Source organism: Macaca nemestrina, chromosome 15 (assembly GCF_043159975.1).
Source record: "Macaca nemestrina isolate mMacNem1 chromosome 15, mMacNem.hap1, whole genome shotgun sequence".
Lineage (NCBI taxonomy): Eukaryota > Metazoa > Chordata > Mammalia > Primates > Cercopithecidae > Macaca > Macaca nemestrina.
Window position 1 is genome coordinate 18,663,605 of NC_092139.1, and position 15,884 is coordinate 18,679,488.

Below are 15,884 nucleotides of genomic sequence, written 5' to 3' on the forward strand. Positions count from 1 at the left end.
CCCTCTGCCTGGACCCAGAGTGGTCTCAGCCTCACCACTAGCCCCCTATCCCCTCCTCACCCTTCAGCTCATCCAGACCATCAGCGTGGTGGACAGAGACGAGCCCCAAGGCGGGCACCGCTTCTATTTCCGCCTGGTGCCTGAAGCTCCCAGCAACCCTCATTTCTCTCTGCTTGACATCCAAGGTGAGCCTCCAAACCCTAGGATGCAAGAAGGGAGAGGCACAGTCTCTCTGCCGTGTTCCCATATTATAGACAGAGGGACGGAGGCGCCCACAGGGCCTATGTTGGATCTAAGATCATATGGAAAGTCTGGGCCAAGCTGGAGCTGTTACCCAGCCCACTGGCCAAACGCAAGCAGGGTGTGGGTTGGTGGAGTGGAGGAGGGCGTCCCAAGGATAAGAAATGGCAGATGGGAAGATATAGACAGGGAATAAATGAGGAATGGTTGTGCCAGAGTCCAGGGTGGAAAGAGCCCCCGTTCTGAGTGAAGACTGAAGTAAGCCACGTGCACACACTCCCCACCCCGCAGGTTTCTGGTTTTTTATTTTATTTTTATTTTTTTTATTTTTTTTTTTTTTAGACAGGGTCTCTCTCTGTCAGTCAGGCTGGAGTGCAGTGGCTCGTTGCAGCCTCCACCATCCAGGCACAAGCAATCCTCCTACCTCAGCCTCCCAAGTAGCTGGGACTATAGATGTGTGCCACCATGCCCAGCTAATTTTCGTATTTTTTTGTAGAGACGGGATTTTTGCCATATTGCCTAGACTAGTCTTGACCTCCCAGGCTCAAGCTATCGGCCTGCCTCGGCCTCCCAAAGTGCTGGGATTACACGTGTGAGCCACTGTGCCCAGCCCACCCTGCAGTTTAAAAACTGCTTTGTTCCACTCACATTCCCTTTTTGGTTTTTGGAATTGTTCTTGAAACAAGGTCTCGCTTTGTCACCCAGGCAGCAGTACAGTGGTGCAATCATAGCTCACTGCAGCCTTGAATTCCTAGGCTCAAGCAGTCCTGCGTCAGCCTCCCGAGTAGCTGGCACTACAGGTGCACACCATCACCCCTGGCTAATTTTTTTTTATTTTTTGTAGAAATGGGGTCTTGCTGTGTTGCCCAGGCTGGTATCCAGCTCCTGGGTTCAAACGATCCTCCTACCTTGGCCTCCCAAAGAGCTGGGATTACAGGCATGAGACACCACGCCAGACTCACATTTCTTTCTGCATCCTCACAGCCATCTTGTGAGGTAGTTTTCTGACTCCTCTCCCCATTTTACAGGTAATGAAACTGAGACTGTAAGAGAGAAAGAGCCCTGCCCAGGGTCATATAGGGAGTCAGTGGTGTGGGTAGGATTCAACCCACCCCCATCACCAGTCCAGTGTGCTTCCTGCCTTAGCACACCACCGGGAAAGCAAGCTGCCCTGCCCTGCCTGAGTCCACTGTGAGATTCCTCCCCTCTGGCTCTCACAAGTTCCTCATGATGTTGAAGGTTGAACCTTTAAGGAATAGACTGAGGGGAAGGGATTAGTCACCAAACTGGAAATAAGGGACCGGGCTTAGCAAAGGGTGCGCTATACCACCCTGGCAAGCTCCTATTCCTCTCTAGTTTTTTGTGGTGGTTGTTGTTTTGTGTGTGTATGTGTGTGTGTGTGTGTGTTTTGTTTGTTTGTTTGAGACAGCATCTCATTCTGTTGCCCAGGCTGGAGTGCAGTAGTGCAATCTCAGCTCACTGCAACCTCCATCTCCCAGGGCCAAGAGATTCTCCTGCCTCAGCCTCCCAAGTAGATGGGGTTACAGGAGTGCACCACCACTCCTGGCTAATTTTTGTATTTTTATTTTTATTTTTTATTTTTATTTTTTTTATTTTTTTTTGAGACGGAGTCTCGCTCTGTCACCCAGGCTGGAGTGCAGTGGCCGGATCTCAGCTCACTGCAAGCTCCGCCTCCCGGGTTCACGCCATTCTCCTGCCTCAGCCTCCCGGGTAGCTGGGACTACAGGCGCCTGCCACCTCGCCCGGCTAAGTTTTTGTATTTTTAGTAGAGACGGGGTTTCACTGTGTTAGCCAGGATGGTCTCGATCTCCTGACCTCGTGATCCGCCCGTCTCGGCCTCCCAAAGTGCTGGGATTACAGGCTTGAGCCACCTCGCCCGGCCTTTTTGTATTTTTAGTAGAGACAAGGTTTCCTCATGTTGGCCAGACTGGTCTCGAACTCCTGACCTCAGGTGATCCACCCACCTCCCAAACTGCTGGGACACCTGTTCCTCTCTAAGCCTCAGTTTCATTGTCTAAAAGAGGGAAGATGCCTACTGTCCCGGGTGGCTAGGTGGCCCCAGTAAAATAAGGGCCACTGAGATATAGTGTTAATACCTAGAAATATCAATTCCTACGTCCAGCAATTATGTATTGAGCGTTTATTGAGACACAAAGCCTCTGTGTCAGGGTCTGCTCTGGGTCCTGGAAACGCAATAGCAAACACAACAAAACGTAGTTTTATTCTAGTGAGGTGAGACAGAAATTACACAAATGAAAAAGTGTGTTGGGGGTGACAAGTGGCTGGGGTGGAGGAATAATGTAGTCTCCACAAGGGTCTGGACTTGTCTTTCTTCAACCCTGGGTGCCTGGAGCAGTGCTTGGCACATAGCAGGTGTTTGATAAAATGTGTTCAATGAAACAGTGAAAAGTAAAGCAGGGACCGGGCATGTTGGCTCACACCTGTAATCTCAACACTTTGGGAGGCTGAAGTGGGCGGATTACTTGAGGACAGAAGTTCGAGACCAGAAGTTCGAGACCAGCTTGGCCAACGTGGTGAAACTCCGTCTTCACTAAAAATACAAAAATCAGCAGGGCGTGGTGGTGCACACCTGTAATCCCAGCTACTCCAGAGGCTGAGGCAGGAGAATTGCTTGAACCCAGGAGGCGGAGGTTACAGTGAGGTGAGATGGCACCATTGCCCTCCAGCCTGGGCAACAAGAGCAACACTCCACTTCCAAAAAAAAAAAAAAAAAGGAAAGCAGGGTTAGAGGAGAAGCTATCTTCTTAAACAGGGTGGCCTGGGAAGGCCTCTCCAAGGGGATCCATAGTGAGAAGGGACCTAAAGGGTATGAGAGAAAACGACCACCCCAGTGGTAGAAACAGCAAGGCCCCGTGGTGAGCAGGACTGGGGTGAATTAGGAATGGAAGAGACCTGAGTGATTAGAGTGAGTAAGAGACAGGACTGGGAGGAGATGTGGTCAGCAAACCAGATCATGTGGTTTCCTTCTGGCCTTGGAATAGGTCTGGGATCCTTTTCAAGGCCTTTACACACTCACACCCAATGTGAGAGGCCTTAGTGGTCTCTGAAGCCAGACCCGTCTGTACCCCTGGGAGTCCTGTTAAAAACATGTAAGGCTCATGCTTATAACCCCGCACTCTGGGAGGCCAAGGCAGGAGGATCCCTTGAGACCAGGAGTTTCAGAATAGCCTGGGCAATACAGTGAAAACCCATCCTTTAAAAAAATAATAATAATTAGCTGGGTGTGGTGGTGCACACCTGTAGTCCCAGCTACTCAGGAGGCTGAGGCAGGAGAATCACTTGAGCCTAGGAGTTTGAGGCCCCATTGAGCCATGATCGCACCACTGCACTCCAGCCTGGGAGACAGAGTGAGACCTTGTCTCAGTCAATCAATAATTAAAAATAAATAATGAAAAATAATAAACAGATGTAACAACCAGTGCAGCTCAGATGGCCAATCAGAAAGGACACTGACCATAGCCTGGAGCAGGACCCTAGAAACCCTGCCATGCCAGGCATTAACTCCTTCGTGGCTTGATTGTGTCAAAGTTGGGAGGCTGCCTGGGGAAAAGGCTGAGGCAGCAGGGAGGGACTTGGGGGGCTCAGTGTCAACAGCTATTTAAACCTTTTTTGGAAGTATTTCAATATTTTAACAACGAGTACAGCCCTGCCTACTCATTATTCCAGTAGTATCTCGAGCTGGTCACAGGAAACACAGCTAGCCTTGGCTCAACTCTACCAAGTTCACCAGGCTTTACAATCCAAGGGGCCCGAGATTCTGCCTCAATTGCTTTTGTTTAGCTGTGGGGGGAGCGTGGGGGCACCAGAGCTGCCATCCAGAGTGCCACCTGGTGTAAGCTCCGGGGACTGGGTGGCAGCAGCACGCTGAGGTCATAGCAGCCGTGGAAGGCCTCCTCCTCCAGTCCCTCAGCCCCTTCTCACTACTTGCCAAGCCCCCTCCTCCTCACTGTATAAATATCTTAGGTGACAAACAGCTACCCCAACCCATCTGTTTCTTTGTACAAATGTGTAGCCAGTTTGGAAACGTGATTTATAAATATTGCCTTTGCAGCCAGGGATTGACACTGATGTATGTTAGGCCAGATGGATGGATGCAGCGCTGGGCACAGATCCCACCTAGAAGGGTGGGGTAGGGGGCTGGGGTGGCCAGCGGCTTCCCCAACTGAAGCCAGCTGCTGCCCAGGAGGGCAACTTGATGCATTCAGGGATGATGCCTGGGGATTCCCCTTCATGGGGTGGAGGAGTGGTGGGGACCCGAGTTCCCAGAACATATGGTCCCATGGCCCAAGACAGCAACCCTGAGAGACAAACATCCCTGTTCTTGCTTGGCAATCTGAGGCTGAGCCAGAGCCAGCCACTCATTTCTCAAATCTGCCTACTTCTCTGTGCCTCCACTACTACTATTATCTCACACCTAAAACATGCGAGAGCTTCCTGGCTGTTCTTCCACATTGACTCCTGCATTTTAGATGATAAGCTCCTTCAACTAGAACACAGGCCCAGCAAAGACAGGGACCACATCCATCCTGTCCATTGCAGTATCCCCAGGGAGGACAAATAGAATAGTCCTGACAGACAGATGGTGCTCAATTCCTACTTGCTGTTGAATGAATGGGTTTGTCACTAGGTCACTTCTTTGCTTAAAGCCCACCAATCAATGGCTTCCTGTTGCATTTAAGAAAATTATCCAGATTCTGGCCAGGAGTGGTGGCTCATGCCTGTAATTCCAGCACTTTGGGAGGCTGAGGCAGGCAGATCACTTGAGGCCAAGAGTTCGAGACCAGCCTGGCCAACATCATGAAACCCCGTCTCTACTAAAAAGTACAAAAATTAGCCAGGCGTGATGGCAGATGCCTGTAATCCCAGCTCCTCAGGAGGCTGAGGCAGGAGAATTGCTTGAACCAGGAGGCGGAGGTTGCTCTGAGCCAACATTGCGCCACTGCACTCCAATTTGGGTGACAGAGCAAGATTCTGTGAAAGGAAGAAAGAAAAGAAGGAAGGGAGGGAGGGAGGGAGGGAGGGAGGGAAAATGACCCACATTCCTTACCACAGCCTCCCAGGCTTTCCACAATGAGCACCTGCCTCCTCCTCCAGCCTCGTCTTGACTCATTGTAGCTATTACCCTCATTCCTCCAGCCACAGAGGACTAAGTGTCCTCTCAGTGTCCCAGGTCCCTGAGTGTATTATGCTTCTTCCAACCTCAGGACCTTTGCATGCACTGTTCCCTCTCCCTAAACTCATTGTTCGGGCTCAGGAATCATATCACTTCTTCCAAGAAGCTCTCCCCGAACTCCTAGACTGACTCAGGTCCTCTATCATGTGCTCTTCCTATATTCTTCCTTCACAGCACTCACCATGGTTTATAATTGTTAACTAAATTGTGGGTTTGTTTGATTAGCATTGTTTCTCACATGAAAATATGAGCTCTGATCCAGGACCAGCAGTGAGCTGTCTTAGCTCTCTATTGTTTTCTCAGTGACTAGCGTGGTACCTAGCACATAGTAATTAATAAAGATTTGTTGGATGGAGGCCAGGCATGGTGGCTCATGCCTGTAATCCCACCACTTTGGGAGGTTGAGGCAAGAGGAGTCCAGGAGTTCAAGACCAGCCTAGACAATATAATGAGACCTCATCTGTACACATACACACACAAAAAAACCTTTAAAAATTTTTAAAAAAAATAGCTGAGCATGGTGGTGCACACCTGTAGCCCTAGTTACTCAGGAAGCTAAGGTAGAAGGATTGCTTGAGCCTGGGAGGCCAAGGTCACAGTGAGCTGAGGTCACACCACTGCACTCCAGCCTGGGTGACAGAGTGAGACCCTGTCTCAAGAAAAGAAAAAAAAGATTTGTTGGATGCATGGAAGGAAGGAAGAGTGCTTTCACTGGAAAATTTCAGACAAGTCACTTGTCTCTGAGCCACAATTTCCATATATACAAAATGGGAATAATACCACAACTCTTAATAGGTTGTGAGGATTAAACATTACTATGTATTTCAAATATGCAGACAGTCCTTGATGCATAAAAAATATCCATTCAGCGCAAATGGGTCCCATGCCATTCCCTCTTTCTCCCATCTTGCCCTCCAGCCCCCTTTCTTCCCCTGCAGAAGGCAGATTTTTCCCAGCTGGGGTTGACGCACCCTTTGGTGGGAGAGCTAGAGTTCAAGCCTGAGTGTAGCCAGTTTGAACTGTCGAACTTGACTCAACCTTGCCAAGTTCTCAAGGCTTTCCAACCCAAGGGGCCTGCAATTCTGCCTTAATTGCTTCTGTTTGGCTGAGGTGGCCACCAGAGCTGCCATCCAGTGTGACCACCCCATGTAAGCTCCGGGGATGGGGTGGCAGCAGGGACCTGAGGGGCTGACCGGAGACCACCAGTTCTCCCAAAAGCTGTGGTTCATTCAAGGATTGCTCTTCAAGACTGGCTCCGTGCCAGCCCTGGCTGGCCATGCAGTGGAGAAACAGGCACACACTAACTTAACACAATGTGACAAGTGCTGTAACAGAACTGTGCATGGCACCTGCGTAGTCAGAGCAGGGAGAGGGGGAGCCATAAATCCTTCCCAGGGAAGTGGAGAAAGGAGGCCACAAGAAAGGAGGTGACATTTAGCTGGAGCATGACGGATGAGGAATTTGCCCAGGCAAGAAGGTGAAAAGGGTGTTCCAGATAGCGGGAACTTTATGAGCAAAGGCAGGGCAGCCTAGACAGGGAGCCAGCAGTGGGTGCAGCACAGGCAAGATGGGGGTGGGATCTGAAAAAATATTAACCAGCGTTATTGAGCCTTTCTATGGGCCGGGAACTTTTCTAAGGGTTATGTGTGAATTACACCATTTAATCCTCACACCTGCATGATACCCTTTCTGAGTTTACAGACGGGTAAACTGAAGCTTAGAGAAGCTCAGTGGGTTTCCCCAGCTAGTAAATGATAGACTTGCATTGTTTTTCAACATTTTAATGGAAATTCTCAAATATATGTAAAAGGAGATAGGCTAATGGCATGAACCCTCATGTTCCCGGCACCTCGTGGGCAGCTTCCAACTCATGGCCAGTTGCGCTGCATCTGGACCTGCAGTCCACTTCTGAGATGTGCCAAAGGCCACAAGTCAGACCTTCCCAGGGCTCCTTCTGCTGCATAGCATCCGTGATGAGAAAGGCCAGATCTAGGGTGCTGAATTGGGGGCGTCTGGGGAAGGGGCTGGGTTAACTGGGGCCACGAAGCAGGGCAAGGAACCCAGGCTGCCAACAGATCTCCCAGATCTGGCTCTCAGATTAGAAAGAGCAGACTGAAGACCGCGGGGAGAAGGAGGACTGAAGGTCCCCAGCAGGAAGGCAGGGCCCCCTTTGGCAGAGTTGGCTGTGAAGGGCGGGGCAGCAGCCTTGAGCTCTGGGCACTTCGTCCCCCTGCGTGTGCAGAACTGAGAGGGGCCATCAAAATGACAGAGGGTCAGGTGGCCTGACTCCTACAGAACAGGTGTGAAGAAGGCAGGAAGGGCGGAGAAGGGGGTGCCACCTGTCACCTCAGCCTGTGATCCAAGGCCAGCCACCATCCCCCCTGCGTCCTGCCTGGCTTCCCCAGTGACAGGCTAAACTAGTGCCATGAGTTCCATTTGTATTTGTTCACTGTCCTCTCTGGCCGCCTGTGTGAAAAAGAAAGATGTGAAGGAGACGACCTCGACACTCCAGGGCCCCTCATCAGGCCACTCACCACGCCCCCAGCCCTCTAGGCTCAGCCTCTTAGGCAGAGACTCCTTGTCAGGCTCCAGGACTCTCAACTAGCCTTGGGGTATGAAAGACAGAAAGATCCCACAGCCAAAGGCAGATGCTGGCTGGCCTTCTGCCTTCTGATGACCTGGTCCCTTCTGATGACCCAGGACTTGTCAGGGCCCAACAAACCACAACCCAAGGACCCTATAGGACTCCTAGGGTCAGAATACACTGGGAAGCTGGGGTGGAATCTAGAGCAAAAACAAACTATTGAGACAATATGAAAGAAAAAAAAAAAAGACATAGCCAGGACAGGACCTTGGCCTAGCTGGGGACAGAATCTTAGAATAGCTGGGGACCTTGGCACAGCTGAGGACAAAATCTTAGGATAGCTGAAAACAGAATCTTGGGATGGTTGAGGACAGAATTGTGGGCTACATGGGGACAGGATCTTTGGGCAGCTGAGGGCAGACTTTGGGGGACAGAATCTTTGGGCAGCATGGGGCAGAATTTGGAGGCACCTTGTAACAGAATTTTGGGAGATCAGAGAAGAGACTCATGATTCCACTGGGAGGCTGTAGTTTGGGGCATAGGGAGGTAAATCTCACAGTGCAATCAAGAGGTGGCTAGGGGCCGGGCACGGTGGCTCAAGCCTGTAATCCCAGCACTTTGGGAGGCCGAGGCGGGTGGATCACGAGGTCAGGAGATCGAGACTATCCTGGCTAACATGGTGAAACCCCGTCTCTACTAAAAATACAAAAAACTAGCCGGGCGTGGTGGCGGGCGCCTGTAGTCTCAGCTACTTGGGAGGCTGAGGCGGGAGAATGGCGTGAACCCGGGAGGCGGAGTTTGCAGTGAGCCGAGATCACGCCACTGCACTCCAGCCTGGGAGACACAGCGAGACTCCGTCTCAAAAAAAAAAAAAAAAAAAGAGGTGGCTAGGACAAGGATGCTGACCCCCGGCTCCAAGTCACACCGCACCCCCTTCTTCTGGAACAGACAACACCGCTGCAGTGCACACGCAGCACGTGGGCTTCAACCGGCAGGAGCAGGACGTGTTCTTCCTGCCCATCCTGGTAGTGGACAGCGGGCCACCCACGCTGAGCAGCACGGGCACACTCACCATCCGCATCTGTGGCTGCGACAGCTCCGGCACCATCCAATCCTGCAACACCACGGCCTTTGTCATGGCCGCCTCCCTCAGCCCCGGCGCCCTCATTGCACTCTTGGTCTGCGTTCTCATACTGGTCGGTGAGTCCATCGAGAGCCACCCAGCCCTGCCTGACTGACCCCCATCCTGGGGTCCTGGGTTTCCTTCCTAACCAGCCCCCATGGGGCCTCAGCTTCCCTGTCCACATGAGGATGGGCTGGCCAAACGATCTCCAAGCTCTAACATGCAGCCCCCATGAGGAGTCTTCTAAGTGCAGAGCAGCCCCGCCACCAACTCCAGGGATGAGCTCACTGTGGCCCACCCCCTACACAGCCTAAACCTCACCCTAGCATATTTTTTTTTAATTCTCTTATGTGAATGGTCCCTTTTTAGTCTCTATGTAGGACTTTTAGTAAGAAGGGCTCTTGTGAACCTCACAACCACATGGCCAGGCATATATTGTCCCATTTTTCAGATGAAAGCGCTGAGGGTCAGAGAGGTTAGGTGGCTGGTGTAAGGGTACCGGATAGTCTTCGGATTTGATATTACGTCTTCTCACCCTGTGTCCTCTACTCCTCTAACTACACCACCTGCTATTAATCTAAACTGAGAGCAAAATCTCAAGTCATTGGTGGTGGGGAGGGGGGCAAAGTCTACACTGGTTCCAGCCCACTAGCAGCCATTTGAACGCCAAAGTGTCCCCAATGAAGAGGTCAAGTTTCAGAAGCTAACCTGGATTTGAGTGGCCATATGCCACCTTTCACAGCTGTAGCCACCCAAGTACAGAAGGGCACTGAGGCCAAAGCTAGAGGAGCTCAAGGGAGGTCCAAGCGCAGATTCTAGCCTTGCTGTGCTCCCTGGGAGATGTCAGCTGCCTCCCCATGCCCTCGCTGCCGAGCACTGGCATGGCCTCTGTCCACCCTCTGAGGACCTGCCCAGGGCCAGGCTGTACCTCCTCAGGTCCCAGCAGAGGCCCTGGGCAGGCTTCTCCTAGTTGGGAAGCCCCCCTTCTCCCCCCACCCCAGCCCATGGCTCAGAAACCCTTTTTCCAGAGGGTGCACTTTACAGCAGTTTCATTTTCCGAGGCAGTGCAAACAAATTTCTGCCTAATTGCCCACAAACGAAGACAGTGCACATCAGTGCTCTAAAGGTGACGGGCGGAATCACTGATCAGGCCTGGCACATCTGTCGCCCGCCGCCCGCAAACCTCACCATCTGCTCCCGTGGGCATCCCCCTCCATAGCTCCCAGCCTCGGCTCTGAAAGCCATCCATCCATCTTTCCCACTTCTCTCCTGACACCTTCCTTCCCTGTGCCCTCCCTCCAGGCCTGTCCCCAGCTCTCATGCTCTTCCCTGTCACAGGCCACCTTGTTAGGTGGTGAGCAGGTGCCCTGCCCCATAGCCCTCACAGCCAGCCCTGGCCACTGGAGCTGTTTGGAGGAGCAACAAGAGTCCAGTGCCCAGCACAGTACCTGGTACATGTCTGTCCATCTGTCTGTCCATCCACCCACCATCATTTACCTATACATCCATCCAGTGAGTCCCTCCCATGTGCTTTGCTGACTGAGATTTAGCAGTCAGCAAAAGAGACTTAAAAGCCCTAAGTAATTGAAAAGTCGGGGTTGCTAACACTGAGATGGGGGAGACTCGGGGTGGGGAAGGGGGAAAGATTAGTATTTCACCTTTGGACCTGTTAAGTTTGAGATTCGCTTGGTCAACAAGAGGACATGTTGAGTAGGAAATTGAATGTACAATCTAGATTTCGGGGGAGAGGTTCAGGCTGGAGGCTGAGATATGGGAATTGTCAGTTTCTAAATGGAACTTTTAAAGCCGTTGAGACCAAACGAGAGCTCCAAGAGAGGGAGCATGGATTCAGAACTGAGGTCTGAATCCTAGGACATCTGAGAAGGTTGGCGAGGAGAAGCCTGCTTAGAAGATTGAGAATGAGTGATCAGTGAAGTTGGAGGAGGAGGAGGAGAATGTGGAGTCTTGGAAATCAAGTGAAGAAAGCCAAGAGGGGACAAGCATTCATTCACTTACCCGTGTCCTCCATCCAACTCTTCCTTCAGTCATCCATTCACTCGACAAGCATGGTTCAGGTGCTCACTGCATGCCAGCCACCAAGATAGAGGAACATTTCCCAGGTCCTCAAGGGTAGCTTAGGGTGTGTGTTTTGGGGAGGAGACAGACATGGTAACACAGCAGGGTCTGGTCTATGACAGAGCTGTGGCTTTCAAACTTGAGCTGCCTCTTCATGTCTGCAGGTCTTGTTAAAACACAGATCCCCCTCCACTGCCACAAGATCCGTGCCAGGATCCAAGGGTCTGCATTTCTAACAAGCTTCCAAGGGGATGCTGCTGTTGCCCAGGGGCTGCACTTTGAGAACCAGTATGATAGAGGAAGGAGCCCCCTCCTGGGGAATCTTGGAGGGGAAGGCACGGAACCTGGCCTGCAGCTCTCAGGGAAGGGTTCCTGCAGGCCTTGACCTGCAGGAGAACCAAAGGGCTGAGTAGGAGCTCAAGACTTCTGGTGTGGCAGAGGAGGGTGAGGGTGAAAGAGAGGTCAGGGTGAAGGACATCTTTCACTCCCCCAGTTCCGTCTGTTTCTCAGCTGCCTGCTACACACCCCCAGCACCTAGAGTCCTCAGAGAATATATCTCTTCATAGAGCTGAGAAGGGAGACCTCAGGCCTCAACACCCGGGAAAACCTTTAACACTGCTCTCCCATTGGCCACCTCCACCCCAGAGTAATCTAGCCTCGATTTGCATACCTCCCGAGATGGGTAGCTCACTACCTCTCCAGACACTCAGCTCAGTTTTGATTGTAAGAATGGCTTTTTGAACAGAAATCCAGGAAATCTGTAGGAACGTTGAGACTGGGCCCACTCTGCTGGCGGGAAGCAGGAGGAGATGGGGTAGAGGGTCCTCCTAACGCCGTGGGCGGGGCTTGGCCCTCAGTCGCCCCCTCTGTCCCCCTGGCAGTGCTGGTGCTGCTGATCCTCACCCTCAGGCGCCACCACAAGAGCCACCTGAGCTCGGACGAGGATGAGGACATGCGGGACAACGTCATCAAATACAACGACGAAGGCGGCGGCGAGCAGGACACCGAAGCCTACGACATGTCGGCGCTGCGGAGCCTCTACGACTTCGGCGAGCTCAAGGGCGGCGACGGGGGCGGCGGCGCGGGCGGCGGCGCGGGCGGGGGCGGGGGCGCGGTCGGGGGCTCGGGCGGGGGCGCGGGCAGCCCCCCGCAGGCCCACCTACCCTCCGAGCGCCACTCGCTGCCGCAGGGGCCGCCGAGCCCCGAGCCGGACTTCTCAGTGTTCAGGGACTTCATCAGCCGCAAGGTGGCGTTGGCGGACGGGGACCTATCGGTACCGCCCTACGACGCCTTCCAGACCTACGCCTTCGAGGGCGCGGACTCACCGGCCGGCTCGCTCAGCTCGCTGCACAGTGGCTCGTCGGGCTCGGAGCAGGACTTCGCCTATCTCAGCAGCTGGGGTCCGCGCTTCCGGCCCCTGGCCGCGCTCTACGCCGGCCACCGCGGGGACGACGAGGCCCAGGCCTCCTAGCCCTGCGCCCTGCCGTCAGGGCGCGGCTGCTCACCCGCCCAGCACACGCCGGGGCCCCCAGGACAACGCGTTTCCCCGTGGACCCCCTTCCCTGCCCTCCCCAACCCTCCCTCGGCGGCCGGACGGAGGAGGACTTGCTAGGAGCGGATTCTCTCGCTCCTCCTCCTGTAGGGGTGCAACTTTGGGGCCCAGAGGTGCGGGATTCTGACCAACGGCATTAAAACTGAGGCGAAACCGGGCGCGGCGTGGCTCTGGGGTTAGAATGGGAGATGGGGGTGGCGTTGCAGAGTCGGGAAGGGGCGGGTCACTCAATCCTGGCCTGGGGGAGAATGCTGGAGGGAGCACGCCGCTGAGATGCCCCCACCCCAGGTTTCCCCCATCAGAGTTAAGAGGAAAGAAGGCTATTCATTTACTAAGCACCTACTGTGTGTTGGGACGCTGTACAGAGACCAGCTCAGTCGTCAGAGAAACCATGAGGTGGTGTCCTGCACGGAATAGAAGGGGAAAGGACCCCAGAGAAGTGGCTGTGACCCGTCCAAGGGCACCTGGCCAGTGAATGGCAGAGCCTCTGGCACTGGCCAGCTGCCTGGCCTCGGGCAAGTCACTTCACTTCTCTGGGCCTCAGTTTCCTCATCTGTCAAATGGGGTTAATAACAGAACCTACCTCGAAGAGTTGTGAGGCTGAAAAGGGTTCATATGTGTCAAGTGGTTAGGACAGTGCCTGGCACATAGTAGGTGTTCAATAAATGCTAGCCTTTGTTACTATTCTTATCTTTGTGGTTCTTAGAAGCCTAGTGTGTCTGCCTCCAAGGTCTGAGCTCTCTCCCTTGCTCCAGATGCCCTTCCCCTTTTCCCTACATCTCCAAGGGGAGAGGAAAACGTTGCAACTGTCAGCTCCTGATCCTGCCCTGCGTGGGGGATAAGGACACCCCCAGCAACTGTGGAGCCTTCAGGAGTCTCAGACCACACTGAAACACCAGCGGAGCCAAGCAAGAACAAGCTGGGTGACTCCAGGACTTGAGTGGATGCAAGGATTGGCAGGAGACAGAGGGGTCAGAAACCACTGGGTAAGGGGCGGGGACCTTATCTGTCTGGCTTTGGAACCCATCAGTTTCCCCACTCATGGATCCCAAATTAAGAACCCCTGGACTAAGTCACCTGAAGAGTTTCCAACTCTAAAACCATATGATTATAAGATACAGGTTATCTGTCCTCCCACCTCCCCCCACACCCAAGTGATTCATTCATTCCACATTGATCCAACATGAATTCCAGCTCCTGCTAGCTGGGCATCCTTCATCAAGGTCCTCCACTGCTGAAGCCTCAGTTGCCTTATCTGTAAAATGGGGGTAATGATAGTCTCTTCCTTAAAGGATTATTAAAAGTCTTAAATGAGATAGTGGATGTTAAGCTGTGAACTCAGTGCCTTCCTGACATGTGGAAAGTTCCCAATAAATGCCTATTAGCCTTATTTTTCTTACCCTCCCAGAGGGCTCTCATTCATTCCCACATTTGCCAAGGTCCACTGTGATAGATCCAGAGATGGCCAGTATGTCCCAGTGCCTTACCTGCATTATTTTCTCTCATTTAGGTACTGTCAGCCCCAGTTCACAGATGAGGAATCTGAGGCTGAGAGAGTAGTAAACTGCCGAGGGTTACACAGATGATAGGTAGTTCCTCCCTTCCAGTGGCTCAAGACCTAAGTTGGAGGAAGGAAGTGGATCAGGGAGCTGAAGCAGCCAAAAATAATGTGTTTGGTAAGAGTAGTAGAATTAACAGAATAAGATATCCTGGAAGCACTAAAGAAAGACTGAGTAATCCTGGAGGGCTTCCCAAAGGAAGTAACTTCAACTGGGTCTTGAAGAATGAGTATGGGATGTGAGGTGGCCAAGCGAGCAAGAGTATTCCAAGAGGAACGAAGAGCATCTGCAAAGGCTGGGGGTGGGGAGAAGGCAAGAAGGATGTGGCAGTTTCAGGAAGGGTGTGTGGCCCTTGGGACTGAATCACAGGGTGGAGGAGTGGTGGGACATGAGGCAGGGAAGGCTGGTTGGAGGTAGTTGTGAAAAGAACTTGAAGGCCAGGTTAAGGAACTTGATAACTTGCTCAACTTGAACATGCCTTCTAAAGTCCATTGAGAGTGGCCAGTGGCAGGGATGTGGGGTTAGCATGGTAAGCCCAAGTGGAGGGAAATCTGGGAACCCCCAAATCATCCCATGTGGGACCCTTAACCCATGGTTCCTATAGCTCATGCTACAAATGGGCATGTTAACTTGGGGACCCCTGGGGAGAGCTGCAGCCACCTCTCTCACCCCTGTGTGCCCAGCTCTCACATACAGAAGCCCAGCAGCATTTCTAAGGTTGGTTGCCAGCTCCGTTGTAGAAGGGGGAAACTGAAACCCAGGGGAATAAAGTGGCTGGTTCAAGGTCTCCCAGCTAGTATAGGACAGAGCAGAGATGGCACAGGTCCCCCTGGCTCCAAGCCTGCCCCTTCCACATGCACTGGTTGCCTTAGCAGATACTGACCCTGCCAAGAAGGAGGTTACAGGCAGAGCATATGTCCAGAGGGATACATGGACATGAAGTCATAGGTCCCTTGAACATCCTGTCTAAACCTCACACATGGAGAATGACTTACCCAAGGTCACACAGAGTCAAAGATCTTGCCAGAAATAAAGAACATTATTTATCCAGATTCGCCTTCTGAGCCTTTGGCTCTACTATTTACCCACTGTATGATTTCCTTCTTTCTTTCTCTTTCTTTCTTTCTTTTTCTTTCCCTCTCTCTCTCTCTTTGTCTTTCTCTTTTTCTTTCTCCTTCCTTTCTTCTTTCTCTCTCTCTCTCTTTCTCTCTCTTTCTTTCCTTCCCTCCCTCCCCCCTTTTCTTTCTTTCTCTCTCTCTCTTTTTCCCTCCTTCCTTCCTTCCTTCTTTCCTTTCCCTCTCTTTCTTTCCTTTTTTCTTTCTTTCTCTCTCTTTCTTTCTTTCCTTCTTTCTTTCTTTCTTTTCTTTCCTTTCATTTCATTTCTTTTCTTTTCTTTTCTTTGCTTTCTTTTCTTCCCTCTTTCCAGGGTCTTGCTCTGTCACCCAGCCGGAGTGCAGTGGCACGATCATGGCTCACTGCAGCCTCAATATACCGGGCTCAACCGATCCTCTCACCTCAGCCCCGCAAGTAGTTGG

General features: G+C 52.3%; 1 protein-coding gene across 5 annotated transcripts in view; it reads left to right on the forward strand.

Annotated features, from left to right (window-relative positions):
- LOC105496472 (cadherin 22) overlaps positions 1 to 13,476 on the forward strand; it is a 135,815-nt gene extending 122,339 nt beyond the window's left edge. For 4 of the 5 annotated variants that reach the window (XM_024797501.2, XM_071079202.1, XM_071079205.1 and 1 more), the window contains 3 exons: positions 68 to 185; positions 8,988 to 9,239; positions 12,120 to 13,476. In XM_024797501.2, coding sequence (XP_024653269.2) covers positions 68 to 185; positions 8,988 to 9,239; positions 12,120 to 12,709 — 960 coding nt within the window. In that variant the 3' untranslated portion in view covers positions 12,710 to 13,476. The remainder of the gene's footprint in view (positions 1 to 67; positions 186 to 8,987; positions 9,240 to 12,119) is intronic. The other variant, XM_071079203.1, reaches the window with a different exon arrangement.
- The last annotated feature ends 2,408 nt before the right edge of the window (positions 13,477 to 15,884 follow it).